Below are 24419 nucleotides of genomic sequence, written 5' to 3' on the forward strand. Positions count from 1 at the left end.
GTGGTGGAATGATTGTATTCAGAAGAAGAAGGCAGCTAAGAAAAAGTGGGATAACCAGAGAGATGAAGGAAGTAGGCAGGAGTACTGTGAGGCTAGTCGCATAGTGAAAACAATGGTGGCAAAGGCAAAGGCTCAGGCCTATGACGAGCTGTATGAGAGGCTGGACAGTGAAGGAGGAGTAAAGGACTTGTATCGTTTGGCTAAACAGAGAGATAGAGCTGGAAAGGATGTACAGCAGGTTAGGCTGATAAAGGATAGAGAGGGAAATGTACTAGTGAGTGAACAGAGAGTGTTGAGTAGATGGAATGAGTACTTTGAAGAACTAATGAATGAGGAAAACGAGAGAGAGAGGAGGACAACGGGGGGAGAGATAGTGGATCTGGAAGTGCAGAGAATTAGTAAGGTGGAAGTGAGGGCAGCTTTAAAAAGGATGAAGAATGGAAAGGCAGTTGGTCCAGATGACATACCTGTGGAGGTATGGAGATGTTTAGGAGAGAAGGCAGTGGACTTTTTAACCAGGTTGTTTAACAAAATCCTGGAGAGTGAGAGGATGCCTGATGAGTGGAGAAGCAGTGTACTGGTCCCCATTTTTAAGAACAAGGGTGATGTGCAGAGCTGCAGTAACTACAGAGGTATAAAGTTGATGAGCCACACCATGAAGGTATGGGAAAGAGTTGTTGAAGCAAGGCTAAGGCGAGAGGTTCAGATCAGTGAGCAGCAGTTTGGTTTCATGCCCAGAAAGAGTACCACAGATGCAATTTTTGCGTTGAGGGTGTTGGTAGAGAAGTACAGAGAAGGTCAGAAGGAGCTACATTGTGTCTTTGTGGATCTAGAGAAGGCATATGATAGGGTGCCAAGAGAGGAACTGTGGTACTGTATGAGGAAGTCAGGTGTAGCTGAAAAGTATGGTGCAGGACATGTATGAGGATAGTGAGACAGTGGTGAGGTGTGCAGTTGGAGTGACAAATGGTTTCAAGGTGAAGGTAGGGTTACATCAGGGATCAGCTTTGAGCCCCTTCTTGTTTGCAATGGTGATAGAAAGGTTGACAGATGAGGTCAGGCAGGAGGCTCCATGGACCATGATGTTTGCAGATGACATTGTAATTTGTGGTGAGAGTAGAGAGCAGGTGGAAGAGAATCTGGAGAGGTGGAGGTTTGCACTGGAGGGGAGAGGAATGAAGGTCAGTAGAGACAAGACGGAATACCTGTGTGTGAATGAGAGGGAGGCAGGTGGAAAGGTGAAGATGCAAGGAGTAGAGGTCGTAAAGGTGGATGACTTCAAATATCTTGGGTCAACCATCCAGAGCAATGGACAGTGTAGAAAAGTGGTGAAGAAGAGGGTGCAGGCAGGATGGAGTGGGTGGAGACGGGTGTCAGGGCTGATGTGTGACAGAAGGATAGCAGCAAAAGTGAAAGGGAAGGTTTACAAGACAGTAGTGTGTCCTGCTATGATGTATGGTTTGGAGACTGTGGCACTGTCTAAAAGACAGGAGGCTGAGCTGGAGGTGGCGGAGATGAAGATGCTGAGATTTTTTCATTGAGAGTGACAAGGATGGACAAGATTAGAAATGAGCAGATCAGAAGAACAGTGAAGGTAGATCAGTTTGGAGATAAAGCCAGAGAGGCCAGGTTGAGATGGTTTGGACATGTGTTGAGGAGGAATAGTGGATATATTGGTCAAAGAATGTTGGAGATGGAGCTGCTTGGTAGAAGGAGAAGAGATAGACCTCAGAGAAGGTTTATGGATGTAGTGAAGGTGGACATGGAGATGGTTGGTGTAAAAGTAGATAGGGCAAGTAGATAGGGCAAGATGGAGGCAGATGATCCGCTGTGGCGACCCCTAAAGAGAGCAGCCGAAAGAAGAAGAAGAAGAAGATTTATTTGCAGGATTTCTCTACACATATTTACCTGCCCCTGCCCTTACTGGGCTGGCTAATGCAGGGATGCAGAACTCTAGTCCAGTGTGCCAGTAATCTGCATATGGTTTAAGAAAACAGTAAAGTGCAATAATATCATTTCATGTTATGAGTCAGTCAGGGTGGAGAGCTTTAGTGCAGCACATTTAGCCACAGTGGAGACATTAATCTGCAGACACTGACCAGTGCCGGGAGAGATTACATCCGCTCCAGTTAACCCCCACAATAACTCAGTACACTTCAATCATTAGCTCCTACCGCAATCTCTCATCAGTGAGCAGCTTTTAAGGGGTCATACCATGAAAAACAAATTTACCCTGTTTTAAAATGATTTATTATTTTCTAATGGAGTATATTAGCTTTGTTTATCAAAATCTACCTTTACATACAATCCATATCAAAGCACAGTCAGAGGAACTCCCTGATTAATTCTCAGGTTGGAAAAGTAATTTAAAATGAATTAGGAGTATTTGTGATACATAAACATGTACAAAAGACCTCCAGGACAAAATAAATTGCAAGAAAATGGTAAGCTATTAGTCTTTTAACTGAACAGCTCTCGTTTTTGTTCGTTTTTATTTCCTGTTTTTGCATTAGACTCCCTAATTACAAATATTATATTAGATTTTCCCTCAGGCTTATACACCAGGGGAAGGGCCACAGTTGAGCTGTAAATAATATTTGCTGAAGTTTCAATTTAGGAAATTACAAGTATATTATAAATCCTAATGAATGTTTTACTCGTGCGTGTCCAAAGTGACCTTGTATGTGCAGCCTAATATCATTTGAGTTATAACAACAGTAACTGTAAGTGGCACCAGCTGTCGCCCTGCAGAATGGTGAGGTACACCCAGACAAATGAGAAAAATCCACACTAATTATCGATTACATTAGGAAATGTCAAAGAAAATAATGCACTCTGGGCTTCCGTTAATAATTCCACATTATTTTGTTACATGAAGGCCAAGACATTAGGCAGGCAGGACTTAGCACACAGAGGAGACACTGAGATCTCAATGCTTTACACTTAGTGCAGCAGAACTTGTAAATATAGTACAGTTTCCAGAACGTAGTAACTGGTTCCCTTTCCTCAGTTCCATGGGAGAGCATGGCACAATATAGCACAGGGTACAATATAACATTCTATTTTATGTTGTTAAATAGGTTCCAGTAACATATGCTTTTGGTCATCTTCTCTTTTTCCCATTGCAGTGGCATCTGTGAATTTTACCATCAGACAGATATTTCTCCAGTTTCACCATGAAGACTGTTTTAATAGCATAGAAGTAACTTTTTTAACATCAGTGTTTTTATTTATTGTTCTTGTATTATTTTAATCTAATTCTTGGTGGCTATAATATAGCACTGTTTAGGGGCAGAAAAAAACAACTTACAGCTTATTAAAAGTAAAGCCTCCACATGGTGAAGTTAGTTTCAATCCCCAAAGTACACCCAAATCAGAGATCAATATCCCCCCCATATAAATATTAAGAATAGTTTAGTTTAGGAGTTTTATAAGGAACATGCTATAAATCATGAGGAACATGTTATAGATCATGAGGAGCATGCTATAGATCATAAGGAACATGCTATAAGTGATAGGAAACATGCTACAGGTCATGAGGAATATGCTATAGATCATAAGGAACATGCTATTTATCATTCTAATGTCTAATGCTCTTTTATTTGTGGTTAAAAATAAATTAGCCAGTGTCTAACACGGTCTCTTTCGCTAATCATATTTTTACATTTTAATGACTAAACTATTTTACATCTAGGTTGGAAAGCGCATCTACCTCAAACAACATACAATTGTAGTTTACATCCTTCCAGCAGGCTTTTTAGTGAATGTTACAACTAGTTAAACCTGCCTGTAAGTTGTTACATTTTCACTCACTTGAGACAAAGTTTACATTTTCATCCATAGCAGTGATGTGCACATTGTTTGTTTAAAAAAACAATAATTTTGCTAAAATACTTTTAAAATGATTTAGCAAAAAACAAAATGTGTTAGGTAGTGCCTTGTTCTCCCCTATTTTAAATGTTGATGGATTTGTACTTTTCTGAGTGATGCTAAAAATAACTTTTAAATATCCTGGTGTGTAATGTTTTTTTTCCTTTTTAACATTTTATTTTGTCAGTGTTTGTTGTGTTAGTTTAGCTCCTGCTGTGCTTCACTGTTGATCACCTCTTTCTTACATAGTTTTAGCGTATTATTTTACACCAAAGGGATCCAAAAGATATTTCACTTCACTTCCTACATAGATACTTGTAAGAGACATTCTGTAACATTATTATTCTGTAACATGCTGTAACAGCTGTGATACGTGTAACAGTTGCACCATTTAGGGTAGAAATGAGAGACTCTTGCTTGGTCTTTTGTGTAGTGCAGGCCATTGTGTACTCATTTTTGATAACTGTGCACCATGAAGTAGGTAAAAAGTACTGAAGTGAAAGTTTTTTCTATTGCCTATTTTATTTAATCATTTCTTGGTGAAAGGGTACATGCAGGGTGTCGTGAGGCAACATAGTCCCCAAAGAAAATGTATTTTACCATTATACTATTTTACCATCATCAAAATTACATATACAAACTTAGGAGACACATGTAAATTTACTGGTGCTTTGTCTGGTGAAACTCTATGACCATTTTCCCATGAAACTATTGACTTTACATCTCAAACACTGAATTATATTTTAAAATGTAATGGAATTGCCTTTTAAATAGTGTTTGAGATGGTACATTTTACTCTTACTGCAGTAACAATATTTTAGTGGAGGATGGAATTAGAATACTCTTCACACCTCTGACAGTACAGTGTGCTCTATAGATTTATCTAATACCACTGTGAGACTTTGCCACACAAAGTTGATTCTTCTGTTTTTGTTGTTAGTTTTTTTTCCAGTGCTTTATGGATCAGTGCTTATTTGTTTTGAAGGCCAACTTTTAATGCAGTTGGATGGTTGCCAAGACCTTCCAAAGAAAAAGATGAAGAATTTCCAAAGCCTCTGAAGAAAGGTCACACAGAGGCAGCCATGCCTGGACTCAAAAGATCTTAGAGAGTATCCCCACAGCAGCAATAGAGAGAGGTCAGCAAGTGGCTAAAGCATCTACACAGTCCAGTATTGGTGACTTTTAAGATGCTTTGCTGCACTTAAGCAACAATGAATGAATGATCATAAAGGTGAATTCCACTGATTACTAAAGGATTAAATGGTTAAGATGTAACAAACTCATTCAGAGTGGTTTGGTGTGAAATACTTGAAAGTCTTGCTGAGTCAGGATTGTTAACAGTGGTGCTGATAGGAACCAGACGTCCACCGCTAAAAGCTCCCTCAAAGAAAGTTATATCAAATGGTTATGATTACACTGCCTGACGTCTGAGATATTGTTTTACTATAGTTTTTGAGGAAGACACATATAGGTTACAAAAGTATATAGTATACAAAAGGCCTTTTTCTCTCAAATATTGTTCACAAATGTGTCTAAATCTGTGTTAGTGAGCTTTTTTGCTGAGATAATCCATCCACCTCACAGGTGTGGCATATCAAGATGCTGATTAAACAGCATGATTTTTGCACAGGTGTGCCTTAGGCTGGCCGCAAGACAAAAGGCCACTCTAAAGTGTGCAGTTTTACGGTATTAGGGGGATCCAGGGGAGTCAGAAAACCAGTCAGTATCTGGCACGACCACCATTTGCCTCACGTAGTGCAACACATCTCCTTCGCATAGAGTTGATCAGGTTGTTGATTGTTGAAGTTCGTCCACTCTTCTTCAATGGCTGTGCGAAGTTGCTGGATATTGGCAGGAACTGGAACACGCTGTCGTATACATATAGATCCTTGCAACATCGAGCCTTGCATTGTCATGCTGCAACATGAGGTGATGAGGTGATGGATGAATGGCACAACAATGGGCCTCAGGATCTTGTCACAGTATCTCTGTGCATTCAAAATGCCATCAATAAAATGCATCTGTGTTCATTGTCCAAAACATACTTCTGCCCATACCATAACCCCACTGCCACCATGGGCCACTCGATTCACAACGCTGACATCAGCAAACCGCTCACCCACACAAATGCCATACACGCAGTCTGCCATCTGCCTTGTACAATGAAAACCGGGATTCATCCATGAAGAGAACACCTCTCCAAAGTGCCAGACACTACTGAATGTGAGCATTTGCCCACTCAAGTCAGTTATAACGATGAACTGCAGTCAGGTGCAGACCCCGATGAGGACAACGAGCATGCAGATGAGCTTCCCTGAGACGGTTTCTGACAGTTTGTGCAGAAATTCTTTTGTTATGCAAACTGATTGTTGCAGCAGCTGTTCAGGTGGCTGGTCTCAGACGATCTTCGAGGTGAAGTTGCTGGATGTGGAGGTCCTGGGCTGGTGAGGTTACACGTGGTCTGTGGGTATGATGCCGGTTGGATTCAATTCAATTCAAGTTTATTTGTATAGAGCTTTTTACAACAATGTTGTCACAAAGCAGCTTTACAGAAGTTTGAAAACATACAGTTATAACATATCCCCCAGTGAGCAAGCCAGAGGTGACGGTGGCAAGGAAAAACTCCCTCAGTCTGGAGGAAGAAACCTAGGGAGGAACCAAGACTCACAAGGGGAGACCCATCCTCCTCTGGTCAAACAGTATTTACAATTTAATAAGCTAAATACCAAATAAAAGCTAAGAGGATCTCTGTTTGAAGTCTGGATGGTAAAGCTTTAGAAACTGCACTGGTAGAGGCAGTAGAGGCAGTCTCTGACTGAGGCAGTTTCTGACTGAGTCTTTATGAAAAGTGGGAGTGAGCTGAAACAGTCTCATCCTATCTCAATGCTAATACATTTGAATGGCACAGTGATGTAATTGAGGATGTTGCAGTTGGCACAAATGAACAGGAGAGCAGGTTGGTGATGGTGAGGAGGAGGCCCTGATTGTCAGTCTTCAGCAGGATGGGAGGGCATTCATTATCTCAGGAAGAATAAAGAGACAAAATTAGTTCTGCTCAGGAGTATGACTGTAATAAATATGATTTCCCCCTGAGTGTGGCTGGTGACTCTGGCAGATCTAACTATAACAGCATAAACTAAAAGATAGATAGATAGATAGATAGATAGATAGATAGATAGATAGATAGATAGATAGATAGATAGATAGATAGATAGATAGATAGATAGATAGATAGATAGATTCAACTTTATTGTCATTACTCAGTACAAGTACATGGACATGGCAGCCAAATGCAGTTAGCATCTACCAGAAGTGCAAATAGTAGCAATAGTGCAAAAAGAGACTGTGCAAGTGTGCAATAAATAGACATAGTGCAACAAATTACAGTATATACAATTAATTACTATTATAGATATGCAAAAATAGATTCACTATAGGAGAATTTCTATATATAGAAAAGGAGAGAACCAGAAGGTAACAGATATGAGAGTACCCTGAGACACTGGGATCCCCCCACTCGACCGTCAACAAACCTGTGTGATTGCGTGAAGTGGTGGGTCAACAGCACCAACATCTCAGTTTACCATAAGCCTCTATGCCAATGAACCCCTGTATCTCCTGCTTTTATCTAAAAGGGAAGGCTAGTTATCAAAAGCTAAACTAAACAAATATGTTTTCAGTCTAGACTTAAAGGTTGAGACTGTGTCAGAGTCCCAAACATTAACTGGGAGATTATTCCACAATTTGGGGGCTTTGAAAGAAAAAGCTCTTTCACCCATTGAAGTCTTCTGAATTTTAGGAATTTTTTTCAGTAGAAAACCAGCATCCTGGGATCTGAGTAAGCGAGGCGGTTCATAATGGGAATGTACTGCCAAATTCTCTGAAACATCTTTAGAGATGGCTTATGGTAGAGAAATGAACATTCAGTTTACGGGCAACAGCTCTGGTGGACATTCCTGCAGTCAGCATGCCAATTGCACGTTCTCTCAAAACTTGCGACATCTGTGGCATTGTGCTGTGTTATAAAACTGCACATTTTAGAGTGGCCTTTTATTGTGGCCAGCCTAAGGCACACCTGAGCAATAATCATGCTGTCTTCTCAGCATCTTGATATGCCACATCTGTGAGGTGGATGGATTATCTCAGCAAAGAAGTTCTCACTAACACAGATTTAGACACATTTGTGAGCAATATTTGAGAGAGAAAAAGGCCTTTTGTGTACATAGAAAAAGTCTTAGATCTTTGAGTTCAGCTCATGAAAAATGGGAGCAAAACAAAAGTGTTGCGTTTATATTTTTGTTCAGTGTACACATACAGTTATCACCGTAGCATTAGCTACAGTGATACTTATGACTATGTCATCTTAGCAGTTCTCATGATTATTCTCATTATTATATTTTATTATTTAATAAAATAATCCCTTATAAGATTATAAACTCCAGTTTTCAGTTTTATTAACTTCAAATTTCTTTGACTGGTTAACACTGGTTATTATACCTGTTTTCCACAGATCTTACTGTATTTCTGGCATTCACTAATGCAGGTGTGCACTGCACCAAATGCCCTGCTGCACCAAATGGTCCACTGCACTACAGATAAGCAAAAGTCATAATTGTACCTCATTTGTTTGGCATGAAGTACCTCCAAAATGTCCAATATTCCCCCTTACCCTCACCAGTCAGCATGGTGTTAACTGCACACCAGACAAAAGTACCAACAACATTCAGGCTTCAAGTTGGCAACTGTTTTAGCTATGCTAAGCTTTAGCTCATAGCTGTGTCCAAAACTCTATACTATATTTTGCTGCTGTCGGAACAAAACCTTGTATCTCCAAGATGGTAACTTTACAGGACATTACTTTAAGTCTAAGTCAATGGAACCAGACTTTTTGGAGCCATTTATTTTTGTCCAGCCTTTATGAAATTTACACACAATATAAATGCCAACATGCAATTTCAAATGATGTCAGAAACTGAAAAATCGACAAAAAATGGAGATGCAAGGTTTTGTTCCGACAACAGCAATATATTAAAATAAGCGACTACCTGTCATGTTATTAATAATTTCCAAGAATGGTTTAGAGTCAATGCTGCTTTCCTAAATGCACCAATAATTCAAGCAAAAGATTTAAAATGCTTGGGTTGATGATAAATATAACTTTGACTGGCATTTGCCATCCTGGAAATTACCCTGATCACCTAAAATTCACAGATGCGCTTTTAAACGCATTATTTACAATGAGATGCATGGCTGATGCACCGTACTCAGTTTATTGCAGCAGATATGCTGGATCATACAAAATTCAAATGCTTTCAACTTTTGCTTGACATGCTTTAGCCAAGTCAAGCTAGCCTTTCATCCATGTAGGAGGAACTGCAGAATCTGCTCTCGCACCATAATGAGCAAACCTGTATGACGTTGTGTCCAAAATTGTTTACTACCATTACAATTTGTGTTTCTCATGAAAACGTTCTATACAGGGATCCAGATTTTCTAATGTAGGATATAGTGTTTAGGGGATCCTTTTGGAAACAACATGTGTTTATAGCAAATTGTAATACCAACTGTACACGAGGCATGATGATTTAGTTTCTGGTCAAGTTTTGCACAGCAGTGTTCTCTAAAACTAGGCAAGTAAGTGGTAGAGGTTATTAGTACGAGCAGTCAGCTCCCTCTGTTGGCCAAAACAAGCACAACGTGAGACGTCTACCTATCTGCTCTGCAATTAGGTCTTTTTAGGACCTTCTGGTTTATTTTTTATTCACAATTAAGAATGGGGACATTTTTAGGGACAGCTTCAGCCAGAAAACACAGATAAACCGATCACCATGCTAATTATGTGTGTCATAACTTTTCATCTACATTAGCCTCGTAGCTCCAGGGTTTAAAACAAAGAAGAAAACTTCAGAGACCAAACATTTTGTCTTCATCTAGGTAAATTTTATTTTGCTAGAACTGTTTCTAAGACGCTTGTAAATCCGTAAATAGAGCTGAGCACATTTCACATACGCTTCACTTCACTTCCTGATTAACCTCACACAGTATCAGCAGAGTGTGAAATGAGGATGCAGAAAAACCATATCTGGAAATGAATATGTATGAAAGCAGCATCCATGAGACTGAGGATGAGCAACTTATCTTAAACGGTAAAATAATGGCTCTTGAAATATCAGTGCTACCATTAAATTAGAGGAAAATCTTCATTATGTGAATGAGAATTAGGTAAAAAGGCTTTTTTTCTGAAACTGGGTTCCAAAAATGTGTCCAGATGTTTTATCATTTTTTGGCACCAATGTAATATAATTTTTTATATTCAAATGTGCCAAGAATAATCTTGCCAGGCAGAGAGTCATGTACATATGGACAGTGGGCCATGACAAAAGGTGTAAAAAAAAACTTTTATCACTCTGCCTTTTATTTCATTTTGTTTTAATATATGATAGTTAATTTCATTTCCTTTAAATGTAAGCTACTTTAGGGAGCCTTTTAACGTGTGGCAAAGGACAGCAGATGAAAACTAAAAGGGGGATGTTCGCAAACGAAACCTTAAGTTGGCTTGACAAAGCTGTTGCTGTTATCTCAGGTGATTGCTAAGAAGTTTCTAGGCCATTTTTATGACATCCCAGGTGGTTGCTAATGCGCTACTAAGCTGTTGCCCAATATGGTATAATATAAATATGGTGCGTATGCGAGTCTGTATGTACTGTCTTTGAGGGGCAGAGTGAGAGATGTTCTTTGTAACATCATATGTGGCAGGTAGTTTAAAATTCTTGACAATCCACCATTCATTTCTTAGTTAAGGGTAAGAAATCGTGTTTGGTCACCCCTATATTAAGGTAAAGTAAAAACTTTGGCCATAATAAGTCTAATTTCCAAGATAGAAAGTGATCTTGGGCTTACATGATAACGTTGCAAAATCAGCCACCCCTGATCTTCTGTGTTCCTCTTCTCTCCTCTTTTTCTCCATCATAAACCACAGTGTGTCAGAGTGCGTCTGTGGTTACTGATAGATGTGATTCAGTTTCAGAGATAAATATTTTATAGGGTGTTTAGCAGCAGTTGTGTAGCTATAAGCCTGGACTCAGCAGAGCTGGAGAAATAGCTCAATTTGTTTGGCATAGGTGATGATGCGGGACACTAAACTGGATGACTTCAAGGTGCATCGAGTGTGTAAATGTACAAAGTGGTGGTTCGATAATAGTCTGGCACAGCTCACTCCACAGCATGCCCGTAATGCGCTGTGTACACAATCGATAATCTCTCAAGGTTGACAGACAACTGGTGGTGCTGTCCAGGTCATTTCTCCTGGTGCGGTTTGCGGATCAGAATGCAGTTGAATGTGCCGAGTGACTGCACGGCGGTTCTCAGTGAGAGCTACTTAAAAAGAAGTAAAGCATCTAGGAGTGACAGTATGATCGCAGGAGATAGCTAACATCGTAAATGGCCCATACTCTAGTTTTCGCTTATATTTCTGTGAGCTTATGTACCTCTAACAGTCATAATTTGTTGTTACACGACCATTTTCCAACTCTCTTTATCTCCTAGAATTAAGCAAATTGTTTCCGTTACTCTGCCTTTAAGACAGATGTATGTCAATGACATACTGTTCTGATTGGCTGTCCTGTACTGTGCCTTGATTCAGATTTCAGACATCAGACGTGTGCTTTCTTTGGAAGGTTGTTGCAACCTGACAGCCAGGAACAGCACAACATTTAATCGTTTTCCTACAACTTCCATCCCAATTACTCTGCTACAGACTACCTGCAGGAGCAACACTCATCATTACACATGTAGGCTGTATGGGCTAAACTGATGTAGATTGAATGGGTGGGGCTAAACAGCTAAAGGCTGAAAAGGCAGGGCTAAACTGCTTTAGAAGGTGGGCCTACTGTAGGCTGAGAGGACAGGGTTAACTACTGTAGGCTGAATGGACAGGGCTAAACTGCTGTAGGCTGAATGGGCGGTCACATGGAAATGTGTCCATGATTATGACATCACAACCATGATGGATTTAAAACGGGTTGTGGTTTAGTTTACATGTATGGACGGTGTGGACTGGAGAGTGAACGATATGTTTTGATGTGGCTTGCTGGTCTGTAACACTTTCCTGAAGTATGTGTGTAAAATTTTACTTGTATGACTGTAGATATTGATTATTGCCTATGGAAAATGATGGAAAAAGTGAATATGAAGGTTTCATGTTGCATGTTTTATATCTCAATGAAAATGTTGCATAATAGAGCTCAAAATGAACCCATTTTACATTCTAATCATTTTATTGAGGTGTATGCAGCTGTTTGTGGTAAAAGCCCTTAAAGCTGATTGAGTGTTGGAGAGAGAGAGAGAGAGAGAGAGAGAGAGAAATAGAGAAAGAGAGAAAGAGAGAAAGGGAGGGAGAGAGAGAGAGAGAGACTCTTAGAGTGAGTAGTAAATAACCTGAGTTTCTGTTATCTCACCTGAGATATCTTCTTGGCTAAGTCAATCAGTGGACATTCAGCTCTGCCAGTCTGGGCTTATGAGGACAGAGTAAAGCAAAGGACTGTATGTGCACTCGTACACTAAACAAAAGGATACAGTATATTGCTATGATCGTTCTGCTGTCTTTTTCTTTTCTACTTCCTTTTCTAAACAGATTATCCACCAGTTTTCAAAAGTTAAAATGTAAACAACATCAACAGTAATTTGGTGTGAAATGCTCTGCTCAAGAGATATTTACAGAGTCAAAATTGTTCTACGTAGAGGTGATAGCAACCAGGCGTCCACCTCTGAAAGCTCCCATAGGTGAAGAGATATTTCTATCCATTTCTAATTATGTCTTTGTTTACAACAGTGCAAAATATTAGTAAAACCGCATCAAGGTCTCTGTAAGCATGCCTAGCATTGCTGCTCTAATTTTAGGCCTTTATAATGTGGAGGGATGGCAGATGTTGTGCTTGTATTGTGCAGTGACTTTGAAGATGAACAGAAGGATCAGGCTCAGATTTCTGACTTCTCCAGGACGCAGAGGGAGGATTTTTATGTGCACACAGGACTATTAATACAAATAAACACTAAGACTATAAGAGAGTACAGTGTAAAACATTTGTTTTAAACTGTCCATCTGGGAAGTAAGTGTGGCTTTGCCTGTAAACCAGTACATAACAAATAAGCATAAATAGAGCAGTCAGTATGTGTGTTGTTTTGAGTATTAAAACAGATCCGTACACTGACGGGTACAGTGTGTTAAATCTGTAAAATCTACTGGATGTGTAGACCGGATTAAATATTGAACAATAGTTTAGCATGAAGAATTCTGTTTCTAAACTAGCACTCGTGTGTGACAGTCACTGCTGTTTTTCTGAGTGCTAACGCTTTCAAAATGGAAAGAAAATATGATCAATTGTACTGTAAATTTCATGCCTGTTATAGATAATTATCAATAAACCCATATTTTTATTTTATTTGTTCTGTAATACAAATGGAATTCTTGCTGCCAAGATAACTAGACTTTTTGCACAGCACTATATATGCCAGACTCACAGTTTGGTGATTTTCCTGGTGATTTCTCTCCATCCCTGGCATATGAGGTTTGCAGAGTAGTGTGTGAAAGTTTGAGATGAATTGATTGATTTATTGAAGTTTGTTCTGGTAAGAAAGTTAAGTAAGTGCAATCCTCAGCACATGGTGTACCTATTGTTCAGATGAAGGACACTCCTTGGCTTTAGTCCCAAACAGGCTTGGTCAGAAGAGGGAGACAGCAGTTCATGTCCTCAAAACTTCAGCTGAGCCATACACGGCTGATGGGTTATACTGCTAATAGGTTTACACTAAGCACTCATCAGCATACTTCCTTAACTATGAACACTCTCACTGCTTTACAGTGAGACATTACCTGTATTATCTCACTGCTGTGGTCATTTTATTTAGCCAAAATTGTCAAAAGTGGCACTTTTTTAGACCAAAATGAAAAAGGCCTTACATTTTGGCCGAAAAACAAAAGATTAATCAGGACTTTAACTTTAAAACATTAGGTACAAGATCTATGTTCAGCTTTGAGAGTGCCATAAAAAACCCAACTTAGTACACAGAATATAGCAAAGACGTAAAGTCTGCTGTGCTGAGAATGGTAAATAATATCTGGTCAGTCTTGGTCTCTTTCCATTGATGAATGATGAAGAGGGGACCTGATAAACTGTGCAGTAACAGATGAGCTAAAGTCTACAATTGTACATCTACAAAGTGCACCCATTTAGTGACTGTTTCTAATAAACTGGCTACTTTTATACGTTATAAATGTATATATTATCGTACCTCCCAGTTACTATCCTGCAATCACAACAGTTATGTATATTAGAGGGAGAACTGAGGCATCAGAGCTGGAAACACACTCTTTAAAATGACCCGTATTATATGAAAGGTGACTGCTTTCACCTCATAAATATCAATCCACCTCTCACTTTAGAAGCCTGTCACTTTAGATTTACCTCATTAGCATTAATTCTCCTACAGAATGTTTCTTCAGTCCATTAGAGCACATGAGTGGAAAGTAAGCTTCTCTTCGCCATACTGACCTTCAGAAAGGTCAGTATTCAAAAACAGCCATCCCCCTTTTCCATCCCATTTGGATTGATGTGATATAACTTAATAACTCTATTATCAGTTTTTCATTGCAACCAGGTGTGAGATTTCCACACTGCCAAGTTCTTCATGTAAGATAAACAGGCTCTGAACAGAGCAGATCATGCACACAAGAATTGCTATAGTGCCCTATAGTGACAGCTATAGTGCCCTCACCCCACAAACCCATGAATAATAACTTTTAAATAATAATTCAGAATTAATCATTTTGCTGCCAAATGTCTTAGGATAGTTATGCTGAAGTTAAACTGGTTCTAAACTGAACTGGAGTAAACGCTTCAGCTTGGGCCTTGTTAAGATCAGTTGAGAATGCCAATGAGAGAGCATCAGCTTGCTCTCAAAACACACTATAATTATTACTAAAATAATTTCAATAACACACACTTCTTAAATATATGGCATCCCAAAAGTAGCAGTAGGTGATATGGCAAAAATATAATAGTCACAAAACCTTTCGATACACAATAATAAAATATTATTATAGTACTAAAAATACAAAAATATTATACTATACAAATACTATTAAAAAATTTGTATAGTGATTATAGTAGTGAGTATAGTAATAACAAATGATGCACTGCACTAAATCTGATAAAACATAGCTTTGTAATGAAACATAAGGTTATTGTGCTGTAAGCACTGATGACAACATATACTCACAAAAGCATACTTCGGCATAATTTATCACAATGATGATTCGCATGTCACTTAATTTTTCAGTAGAACAAACTAATGTATTACAGAAATATTGCTGAAGTTTCAGAATGTATTGTTCACTTCCAGCTAATTATGAAGTTAATCTATGAAGCCTATTCACTGTGAAACCTATAACACAGGGCAGTTCTCCACTTCCCCTCAGTCCATTTCAAATGAGCTTGAGCCCAGAGAAGGTGGCAGCATTTCTGGGTCCTGTTATTATACTGTTTCTTCTTTGCATTTTAGAGTTTTAACTTGCGTATGTAGTGTTTCTGAGCCCATGTCTATTTTTAATGCAGTGCTGCCTGAAGGCCCAAAGATCATGGCCAGCAAGTTCTGTTTTTTGGCCCTGTCCCTTGCATACAGAGATTTCTCCAGATTCTCTGAATCTTTTAATGTTATTATGTATCGTAGATGTTGAAAAGCAAAAGTTCTTTGCTCTTTTATGTTAAGAAACATTATTCTTGAATTGTTGCACTATTTGATCGTGCCGTCTATTACACAGTGGTGAACCCTTCCTCATCTTTACTTCTGATTGACTCAGCCACTCTGGGAAGCTCTTTTATATCCAATCATGTAACTGACCTATTGCGAATCAACCACCAGATGGTTTTTTTTTAACTTACATAACTTTACCAGCCTTTTGTTGCCCTGGTCCCAACTTGTTTGGAACATGTTATTGGCATCAAATTCAAAATGAGCAAATATTTTTCAAAAAACAAAAAAATGTCTCAGTTTCAACAGTTGATATGTTGTCTTTGTACTATTTTCAATTAAATATTTGCACATCATTGCATTTTGTGTTTATTTACATTTTGCACTGCATCCCAACTTTTTTGAAAATGGGGTTGTATATTAATACATAAAATAACCATAAAAATGTATTATTAGGCCAGTTAAATGAAGCCATGAAACAATAGAACCCAAAAGTAGACTTATATTTTACCTAACCACATTAAATCAAGCCTTTTGGTCACTGATTTGAAAAAACAATAGAAAATTTCAGTTTAATTGTGAATGAAAGTAAGAAAATGACATGTAATCAATTTAAGTCAAATAGGATTAGATGTTCACCTGAGGTAGAATAACAATGCAAATAAAAATCATAACATTAGATTAGGTTCTTGCACAATTTAATGAAACCTCTCTGGCTTGAAAGTATGTTGTTATTGACCAGAGTAGAATTTTGCTGCTGTAAAGTGCACGGCTCTTTTAGCAGAAGCTGTACTGCACTTTATGAAATGATGCATTAGTGTGCGGTATTGCATACAGCAAGAATCAATATTAGTAAAGAAAGGCTAATGAGGTAGATCCGTTATTTTCTCTGCCCGCTGAGAGTGAGGCAGATATCATAATAATATAAAAAATGTTAATCATCAATTGCACCCTGGCTCCAAGCAAAACAACACAATACAAAGCAGGGTGTGGGATGCCAGAAACCGTCTCCACTAACATACCAGTCCATGAAAAAAACATTAATTTCCTCAACAAAGACTTCTGAAACATTTTCAATTTGAGGAGGATTGAAAAGTGACACTATTCTAGCCTCCACTGACATTCACATGTAATGGCTCCTCAGTAGGGGCCTGAATTCCCTTAGACCCCCAACAGCTGTGATGAAGGTGATCAGTGCTTTGTATTGAGTAAACCCCCGATTTACACCTGCAGGGAGAGGATAAGCCGCGATAGCAGCAGATCAATAAAAGGGCAATAAGGTCTACTCAAGCTCACTCCTCATTTTACTGAACAGGGAGCTTTATCACTTCATTATAACGCCTGTTTACTATTCATACTGTGTTCCCTCCTTTGGTGTAATATGAAGTTTAAAGCAGCCAGAGAGTTTCGTTGTTTGTATTTTTCAATTATTCATCTCTTCCATTGTGCATAAGTGGTCCACAAAGGATAGAATTTTATCTTTTTGATTTTAAAAATCTGTTTTTTTTTGTTAGTCTCTTTTGCTTATTTTTTTGGCACTTGTAATTAAAACCCTATTTCCAAAGAAGTTAGGACACTGTGCAACATGTAAATGAAAACGAAATGCAATGATGTGCAAATCATATAAATCCTATATTGAATTGAAAATAGTACAAAGACAACATATCAAATGTTGAAACTGAGAAATTTTATTGTTTTTTGAGAAATATATACACACTTTGAATATGATGCCAACAACACATTCCAAAAAAGTTGGACGGTAAAGTTGTTTAAAGCTAAAAAAAAAACCTAGTGGTTGATTGACAACAGTTCAGTAATATGATTGAATATAAAAAAGCATCCCAGGGAGGCTGAGTCTTTCAGAAGTAAAGATGAGGAGGAGTTCACCACTCGGCGAAAGACTGCATGATCAAATAATAAATAAATTATTTATTAATTAATAAATAAATAAATATTTTTGGAAGGTTTGAGGCACTGAATACCACTCCTGCAGTAAAATCTACTCCTCGCCCTGATTAGCGGATACTCTGCCTGGATACGGCGGATATCCGAAGAACCCTGGGGAGAGTAAACACTCAGAAAGCAGCAGTCGCCGACAACATACCCGGATGGGTGCTTAAGGAATGTGGCGATCAGCTGGCCGGGGTTCTCACAGGCGTCTTCAACACCTCGCTGAAACAGGCTGCCATACCATCATGCCTAAAGACTGCCACAATCGTACCAGTGCACAAAAAACCCACAATCTCCTCCCTCAATGATTACTGCCCTGTAGCACTCACTCCCATCATGATGAAGTGTTTTAAGAGGCTGGTAATGGACCACATTACCTCCAAACTCCCTCCCACATTTGACCAGTAACAGTTTGCTTACCGCCCAAATCGCTCCACCGAGGATGCCATTTCCTCTGCACTTCACCTGAGCTTGGAACACCTGGAAGGAAAGAATACACATGTGTGCGTGCTGTTTCTGGACTTCAGCTCAGCGTTTAACACAATCATCTCACAACATCTGATAAGCAAACTGGCCCCCCTTGGCTTCAGCACCCACCTGTGTAACTGGCTGCTGGACTTTCTAACAAATAGACCTCAGTCTGTGCAGGTGGGCAACAACATCTCCAGTGTTATCTCTCTGAGCACCGGCTCCCCGCAGGGCTGCGTCCTGAGCCTGCTGCTGTTCACCCTAATGACCCACGACTGCAGCACCAGGTCCACTACAAACCACATCGTGAAGTTTGCATATAACACGACATTAGTGGGCCTAATCCAGGATGACACTGACCTGCACAACAGAAAGGAGGTGAACCATCTGGTTGACTGGTGCGAAACCAACAACCTGGCCCTGAATGTTGAGAAAACCAAAGAGATCATCGTCGACTTCAGGAGGAGCCAACCCAACCACACACCACTCTTCATCAAGGACACAACAGTGGAGATAGTCAGCAAAACCAAGTACCTGAGGGTACAGGTGACGGACACTTTGACCTGGTCCACTCACACTGAAGCAGCACATTTACTTCCTGAGGCGGATGGAAAGAGCACACATCCCCTCTCCGATTCTCACCACCTTCTACAGAGGCACTGTAGAGAGCATACTGACCAGTTGCATCTCCGTCTGGGCAGGAGCCTGCAGCAGCTCTGACTGGAAGTCCCTTGTATTACTTTTTTTTTTCTTTTCTACCCTGAGCCAATGCAACGTAATTTTGTTCCAATGTGCACTGTACGGTGTACATTTGAATGACAATAAAGTGTAAGTCTAAGTCTAATGCAACAATTCAAGAATAAGGGCTCTTAACATGAAATAGCAAAGACCTATTGCTTTTCATCATCTACAATACATATCATTAAAAGATTCAGAGAATCTGGAGAAATATCTGTATGCAAGGGACAAGGCCAAACATTAATATATGCTGGCCGTGATCTTTGGGCCCTCAGGTGGCACTACATTAAAACAGACATGATTCTTAGAGGAAATCACTGCATTTCCCAGATGCTTAGAGAGTGTAGTTAAAAGAAGTGATGCAGCACAGTGGTAAACATGCCCTTGTCCCAAATTTTTTGCAATGTGTTGTTGACATCAAATTCAAAATGGAAATTAAAACAAAAAAAATACAGTTTCTCAGTTTCAACATTTGATTTGTTGTCTTTGTGCTATTTTCCTTCAAAAACTGTTTTTTTGGAAAAGGGGTTATATGTATAATGTATATGCATCCCACTATTACATATTTACATATTACATGTACAAATACAATTTTTTTGCTAGTGTTTGCTAGTCATGAAAAGGGTAGAGTGTTTATATATATATATATATATATATATATATATATATATATATATATATATATATATATATATATACATAGACCTGATACGACAGGGTGTAGCTCAGCAGACTCAAATACAAACTCAATTTTGGTAAAAAAAAAAAGTCTTATGGCCTTTTCTTTTCTCATTGTACATGCTATCTCTAGGTGATGTTATTAGGAAACATTTTATAAATTTTCATAGCTATGCTGATGACACCCAGTTATACATTTCTATTCCCTCTGAAGATCAAGACTCTGTAGACAGACTAACCAGCTGTGTGTCAGATCTCAATGGATGTCGCACATTTTTTTACAATTAAATCATGAAAAAACTGAATGACTGATCGTTGGTAAAGAAACTCAGAGAAAAGTGATTTTTGAGAAAAATCTTCTCAAAAATCTTATACCAAACCTGAAGTACGAAACCTGGGTGTGATCTTAGACTCTGAGTTCTGTTTTACCCCACATGTAAACATGGTCACTAAGGTAGCTTTTTATCATTTAAGAAATATCACTAAACTTCAGCCTTTATTAGATCTCAGAGCGATGCAGAGAAACTTGTTCATGCATTTGTTCATCTCATACAACTCATACAAAACGCAACACCTCGCATCCTAACAAAAGCAAAAAAGAGAGATTACATTACTCCTGTTTTGAAGAAACTGCACTGGCTGTATCATTCAGGATAGATTTCAAGGTTCTGCTACTAGTCTGTAAAGCCCAAAACAACCTGGCACCTGCTTACATCACAGAGTGTCTGTCTGTTTATGTTCTGGCAAGTAATCTAAGATCTGCAGATAGTGGCCTTTTGCAAATAGCCTCTGTAAAATACAGAAAACATGGAGAGGCCTCTTTCAGTTATTATGCATCAAAACTGTGGAATTCAATTCCACCTTTTATTAGACAGTCAAACTCACTTATAAGAAGCACCTAAAATGGCTTAGAAAGATTTGTCTCGGTCGATCTTAAATTTATCACTTGGCGCTCGGATCAATGTGATTAAGATGACAGTTCTTCCTAAGTTCCTCTTTTTATTTCAGTGTATACCCATTTTCTTACCACAAAGCTTCTTTCATCAGTTGGATTCACTTCTTTTAGATTTTACATGGAACAAAAAAACTACAAGGTTACGCAGACAGCTTTTACAAAGGTCTAAAGCATTAGGAGGGCTGGCCTTCCCCAATTTTAGATTTTATTACTGGGCAGCAAATATACGCATTCTACAGTATTGGTTCCAATACGATTTGCTCTCTGTTTTTCCAGTCTGGCTGGAACTGGAAGCCTCAGCCTCAAAACCTGCATCTCTAGCTGCCCTGATATGCTCATCCATTAAAGGTCCCAATTCAAGTTACTTAAAAAACACTATTGTTAAGTCATCTTTGAGCATTTGGAATCAATTTCGGAAGTATTTAGGCCTACAGTTGTTTTCCAATTTGTGTCCCATTATTGGGTGTCCTCCTTTTTCTCCATCACTGATGGACAACGCATTTGGGGTTTGGTCCAATCTGGGGATTAAACAGTTTAAAGATTTATACATGGAGGATACATTTGCATCTTTTCAACAACTGGTTGATAAATACATTTTGCTGAACCTACATTTTTTTAGATATCTTCAGATTCATAGTTTTGTAAAGAACACAGTTCCTCAGTTTCCCAAGTTACTTGTTGTATCCCCTTTGGATAGGTTTTTCCAATTATCCCCCTTTTCTAAAGGCCTAGTATGTCATTTATATGGACAGATACATTTATTACGAATCAGAGCTGGAGGAACCTGTTTCAAAATAACTTTGGGATCACATATTGCAGAAGGTGCACAGAATCTCTATATGTGTTAAGCATGGGCTAATTCAATGTAACATTGTTCACTGCTTCCATTTTACTAAACTCAGACTCTCTAATATATATAACAATATTGATCTGACCTGTGATAAATGTCACCAAGCAGTAGCAAACCATTTGCATTCTTTTTGGTCCTGTCCCTCACTACACTCATTTTGGTATGAGATTTTTCAGTCTTTATCTGATATACTGGGATGAACTCTTGAACCAAATGTCTTCATCGCCTTGTTTAGTGTGTTCCCTGAACCACCCACTTTGAGATCTGTGGAGGTAGATTTTGTTTCTATGGCCACTCTCCTTGCTAGAAAACGTATACTTTTGAGATGGAAATCTCCTATCCCCCCTTCTCACTCTATGTGGACCTTAGAATTGTGTAATGTGGTGAAAATGGAGAAGATTAGAAACATTAAGTTGGGTTCCATCCAAACATTTTATAACACTTGGAACCCTTTTTTTAATTACTTAGACATGTTGTATTCATTGGACCTCCCTTAAAATAATATCTCATGGTTTAAAGTATTTACTACAAATTACTGATAAGTATTTATGTATCACTGTTTCTTATAAGTTTAATATCCTTTTCAAGTTGCTTTGAATGACTGACGCTGGTATGGTTTTTTTTTTCGTTTCTTTGGGGGGTTTTTTTGTGCATTTTATATATATATATATATATATATATATATATATATTCCTTTTTTAACACCAGTCCTGTCCTTTGTCTTTTCACTGTTGTTGTGTATGATTTTTCTTGTTATAAACCCAATAAAAAGACTATTAAAAAAAAAAAAGAGAGAAGCACCTAAAACGTGTGTCTTTAAATTAGCATTTAACTAAAACTGGATGTCTCGTTTTTTTTTTTTACTGGTGCTCAAAACTTTTGCACAGTATGTGGCATACATGTTGGCATTGCCTCAAAGATGTTTTATTTATTTGTATTTACTATTTGCTTATTTTACGACAAATTTTAAATACAAAGATAAATTAATGTTTTTATGTCTATCTTTTGCAGATACTGGCCATCATTTCCATCCTGTTCATCATCCTGTCAACTATTGCATTGTCCCTGAACACCTTGCCTGAACTCCAAGAGACAGACGAGTTTGGCCAACCCAATGATAATCCTCAACTTGCACATGTTGAAGCAGTTTGCATAGCATGGTTCACAATGGAGTACCTCTTGCGCTTCCTGTCTTCACCAAACAAGTGGAAATTCTTCAAAGGGCCACTGAATGTCATTGACTTATTAGCCATATTACCTTACTATGTCACTATTTTTCTTACTGAGTCAAACAAAAGTGTGCTGCAGTTCCAGAACATGCGGAGAGTGGTTCAGATTTTCCGCATCATGAGAATATTGAGAATCCTGAAACTGGCCAGGCATTCGACTGGACTGCAGTCCCTTGGATTCACCCTTCGACGCAGTTACAATGAGCTTGGCTTACTCATACTTTTCCTGGCAATGGGAATTATGATATTTTCGAGCTTGGTGTTCTTTGCAGAGAAAGACGAGGACGCCACAAAATTCACGAGCATCCCAGCTTCATTTTGGTGGGCTACCATCACTATGACAACAGTTGGCTATGGAGATATTTATCCACAGACTCTACTTGGCAAAATAGTTGGTGGACTTTGTTGCATAGCTGGTGTACTGGTCATTGCCTTACCAATTCCCATTATCGTAAACAACTTCTCAGAGTTTTACAAGGAGCAGAAACGTCAGGAGAAAGCCATCAAGCGAAGAGAGGCCTTAGAACGGGCAAAGAGGAATGGCAGCATTGTTTCTATGAACCTGAAAGATGCCTTTGCTAGAAGCATGGAGCTAATGGATGTTGTAGTAGAGAAAAGTGAAGACAAACCTTCACTGGATAACCACCTGTCACCAAGCAGGTGGGGCATTCCCAAGCGTACAACCTCTGATGCCAGCCTGAGGTCTTTAAAGAAGAAGTCTCTAGAAAGTTCATCACAGGAGTGTATCAAGACCTCAAGCCCACAGCACCTCAATGCTCAGAAACTGGAGGAGATGTACAACCAGATGACCAAGGCTCAGTCGTTCTCAGATCTCAACACAACGGCATCAACAGAACCTGCGGACGACCCAAAACAGGAGGTGGAGTTAGAGATGAAAAATATGCCAGAACCTCAACCCAAGGAAAGAACCATCCCAGATGTACGAAGCATATCAAGTGTGGACAGCTTTGCAAGCTGCACTGCTGAATTCGGAGAGACTGATAAGTCAGTTCCCACTCTGGGTACAGCAGCCCAGCTTCAGCAAAGCTATCCTGAAGTGCCTCCACTTGTCGAGGAAAAACAGTTGATGCCATGTAATACGACGAAAAATGCAGTAGGTCTGTCAGAAAGTAACCGGTTTGAGCTTGAACAGGACAACCAACCCAGCATCCAGGTATCTTCCAGAGAGGACGGTGAGAACTTTGCTCAGTTTGTAGAGAATACCAGAAGTTGCTTGCCAGGCACAAACCCAGCTAAGATGAAGAGCCTCAAAGTAAACTTCTTAGGAACTCTTGAAGAAGCTCCTTTAACTCCACCCAACACTTCTTCGCCTCAGGATATTAGCAGCAGTCTCCTGGAGGACGACTCTCCAGATGGAGAATCTTCTCCTCTCTTTTCAGATTCAGAACCACTGGCCACGATCCCAGAGGAAGGTCTAGTCCTTTCCCCAATAATCCTGGCTGGTGATTTCCATCCAGAACAGACTGCATTGCTCTTGCCAGATGATGGGGAATCACACGGTTTCCATCAGTCCTCAGATAACCACGAGGAGAAACATCTCATGGAAGTGGCGGGCGCTGCCGTTCCTTTGCCCAAGCTTTCTTCACAGAACTGCACCCAGGATGTGGTCAGCGATAACGGGCAGGACAAGCAAGACAGTAACCAAAGTGGACACAAGGTAGAGAATCACATGTTTACACCAGAGATACATCTAATGCCAGGAGACGGCAATCTCTCGCCAACCTGTGAAACCAGCATGTGACTGCGAATGGTGGAAGCTGGATGACAAAAAAGAGACACAGATGTGCAGTGATAGAGAGATTTTGCATGGCATGAAAAGTCCCTTTTAACTGTGTCATTGTCTATAGAAAACCTTGTCCTTGCAGACAAGACTGGTGGAGAATGCGGGCAGAAAAAGGAAGAAGCTCATTCA

At 39.2% G+C, this 24419-nt stretch overlaps 1 protein-coding gene across 1 annotated transcript in view; it reads left to right on the plus strand.

The window, feature by feature from the left end:
• The window catches only part of LOC108426548 (potassium voltage-gated channel subfamily B member 2), a 134590-nt gene that overhangs the window by 109335 nt on the left and 836 nt on the right, over positions 1 to 24419 (plus strand). The window contains exon 3 of the mRNA XM_017696136.2: positions 22269 to 24419. This exon is cut by the window's right edge and continues 836 nt beyond it. Coding sequence (XP_017551625.1) covers positions 22269 to 24248 — 1980 coding nt within the window. The 3' untranslated portion in view covers positions 24249 to 24419. The remainder of the gene's footprint in view (positions 1 to 22268) is intronic.

The sequence above is a fragment of the Pygocentrus nattereri genome, chromosome 24 (genome assembly GCF_015220715.1).
Source record: "Pygocentrus nattereri isolate fPygNat1 chromosome 24, fPygNat1.pri, whole genome shotgun sequence".
NCBI lineage: Eukaryota > Metazoa > Chordata > Actinopteri > Characiformes > Serrasalmidae > Pygocentrus > Pygocentrus nattereri.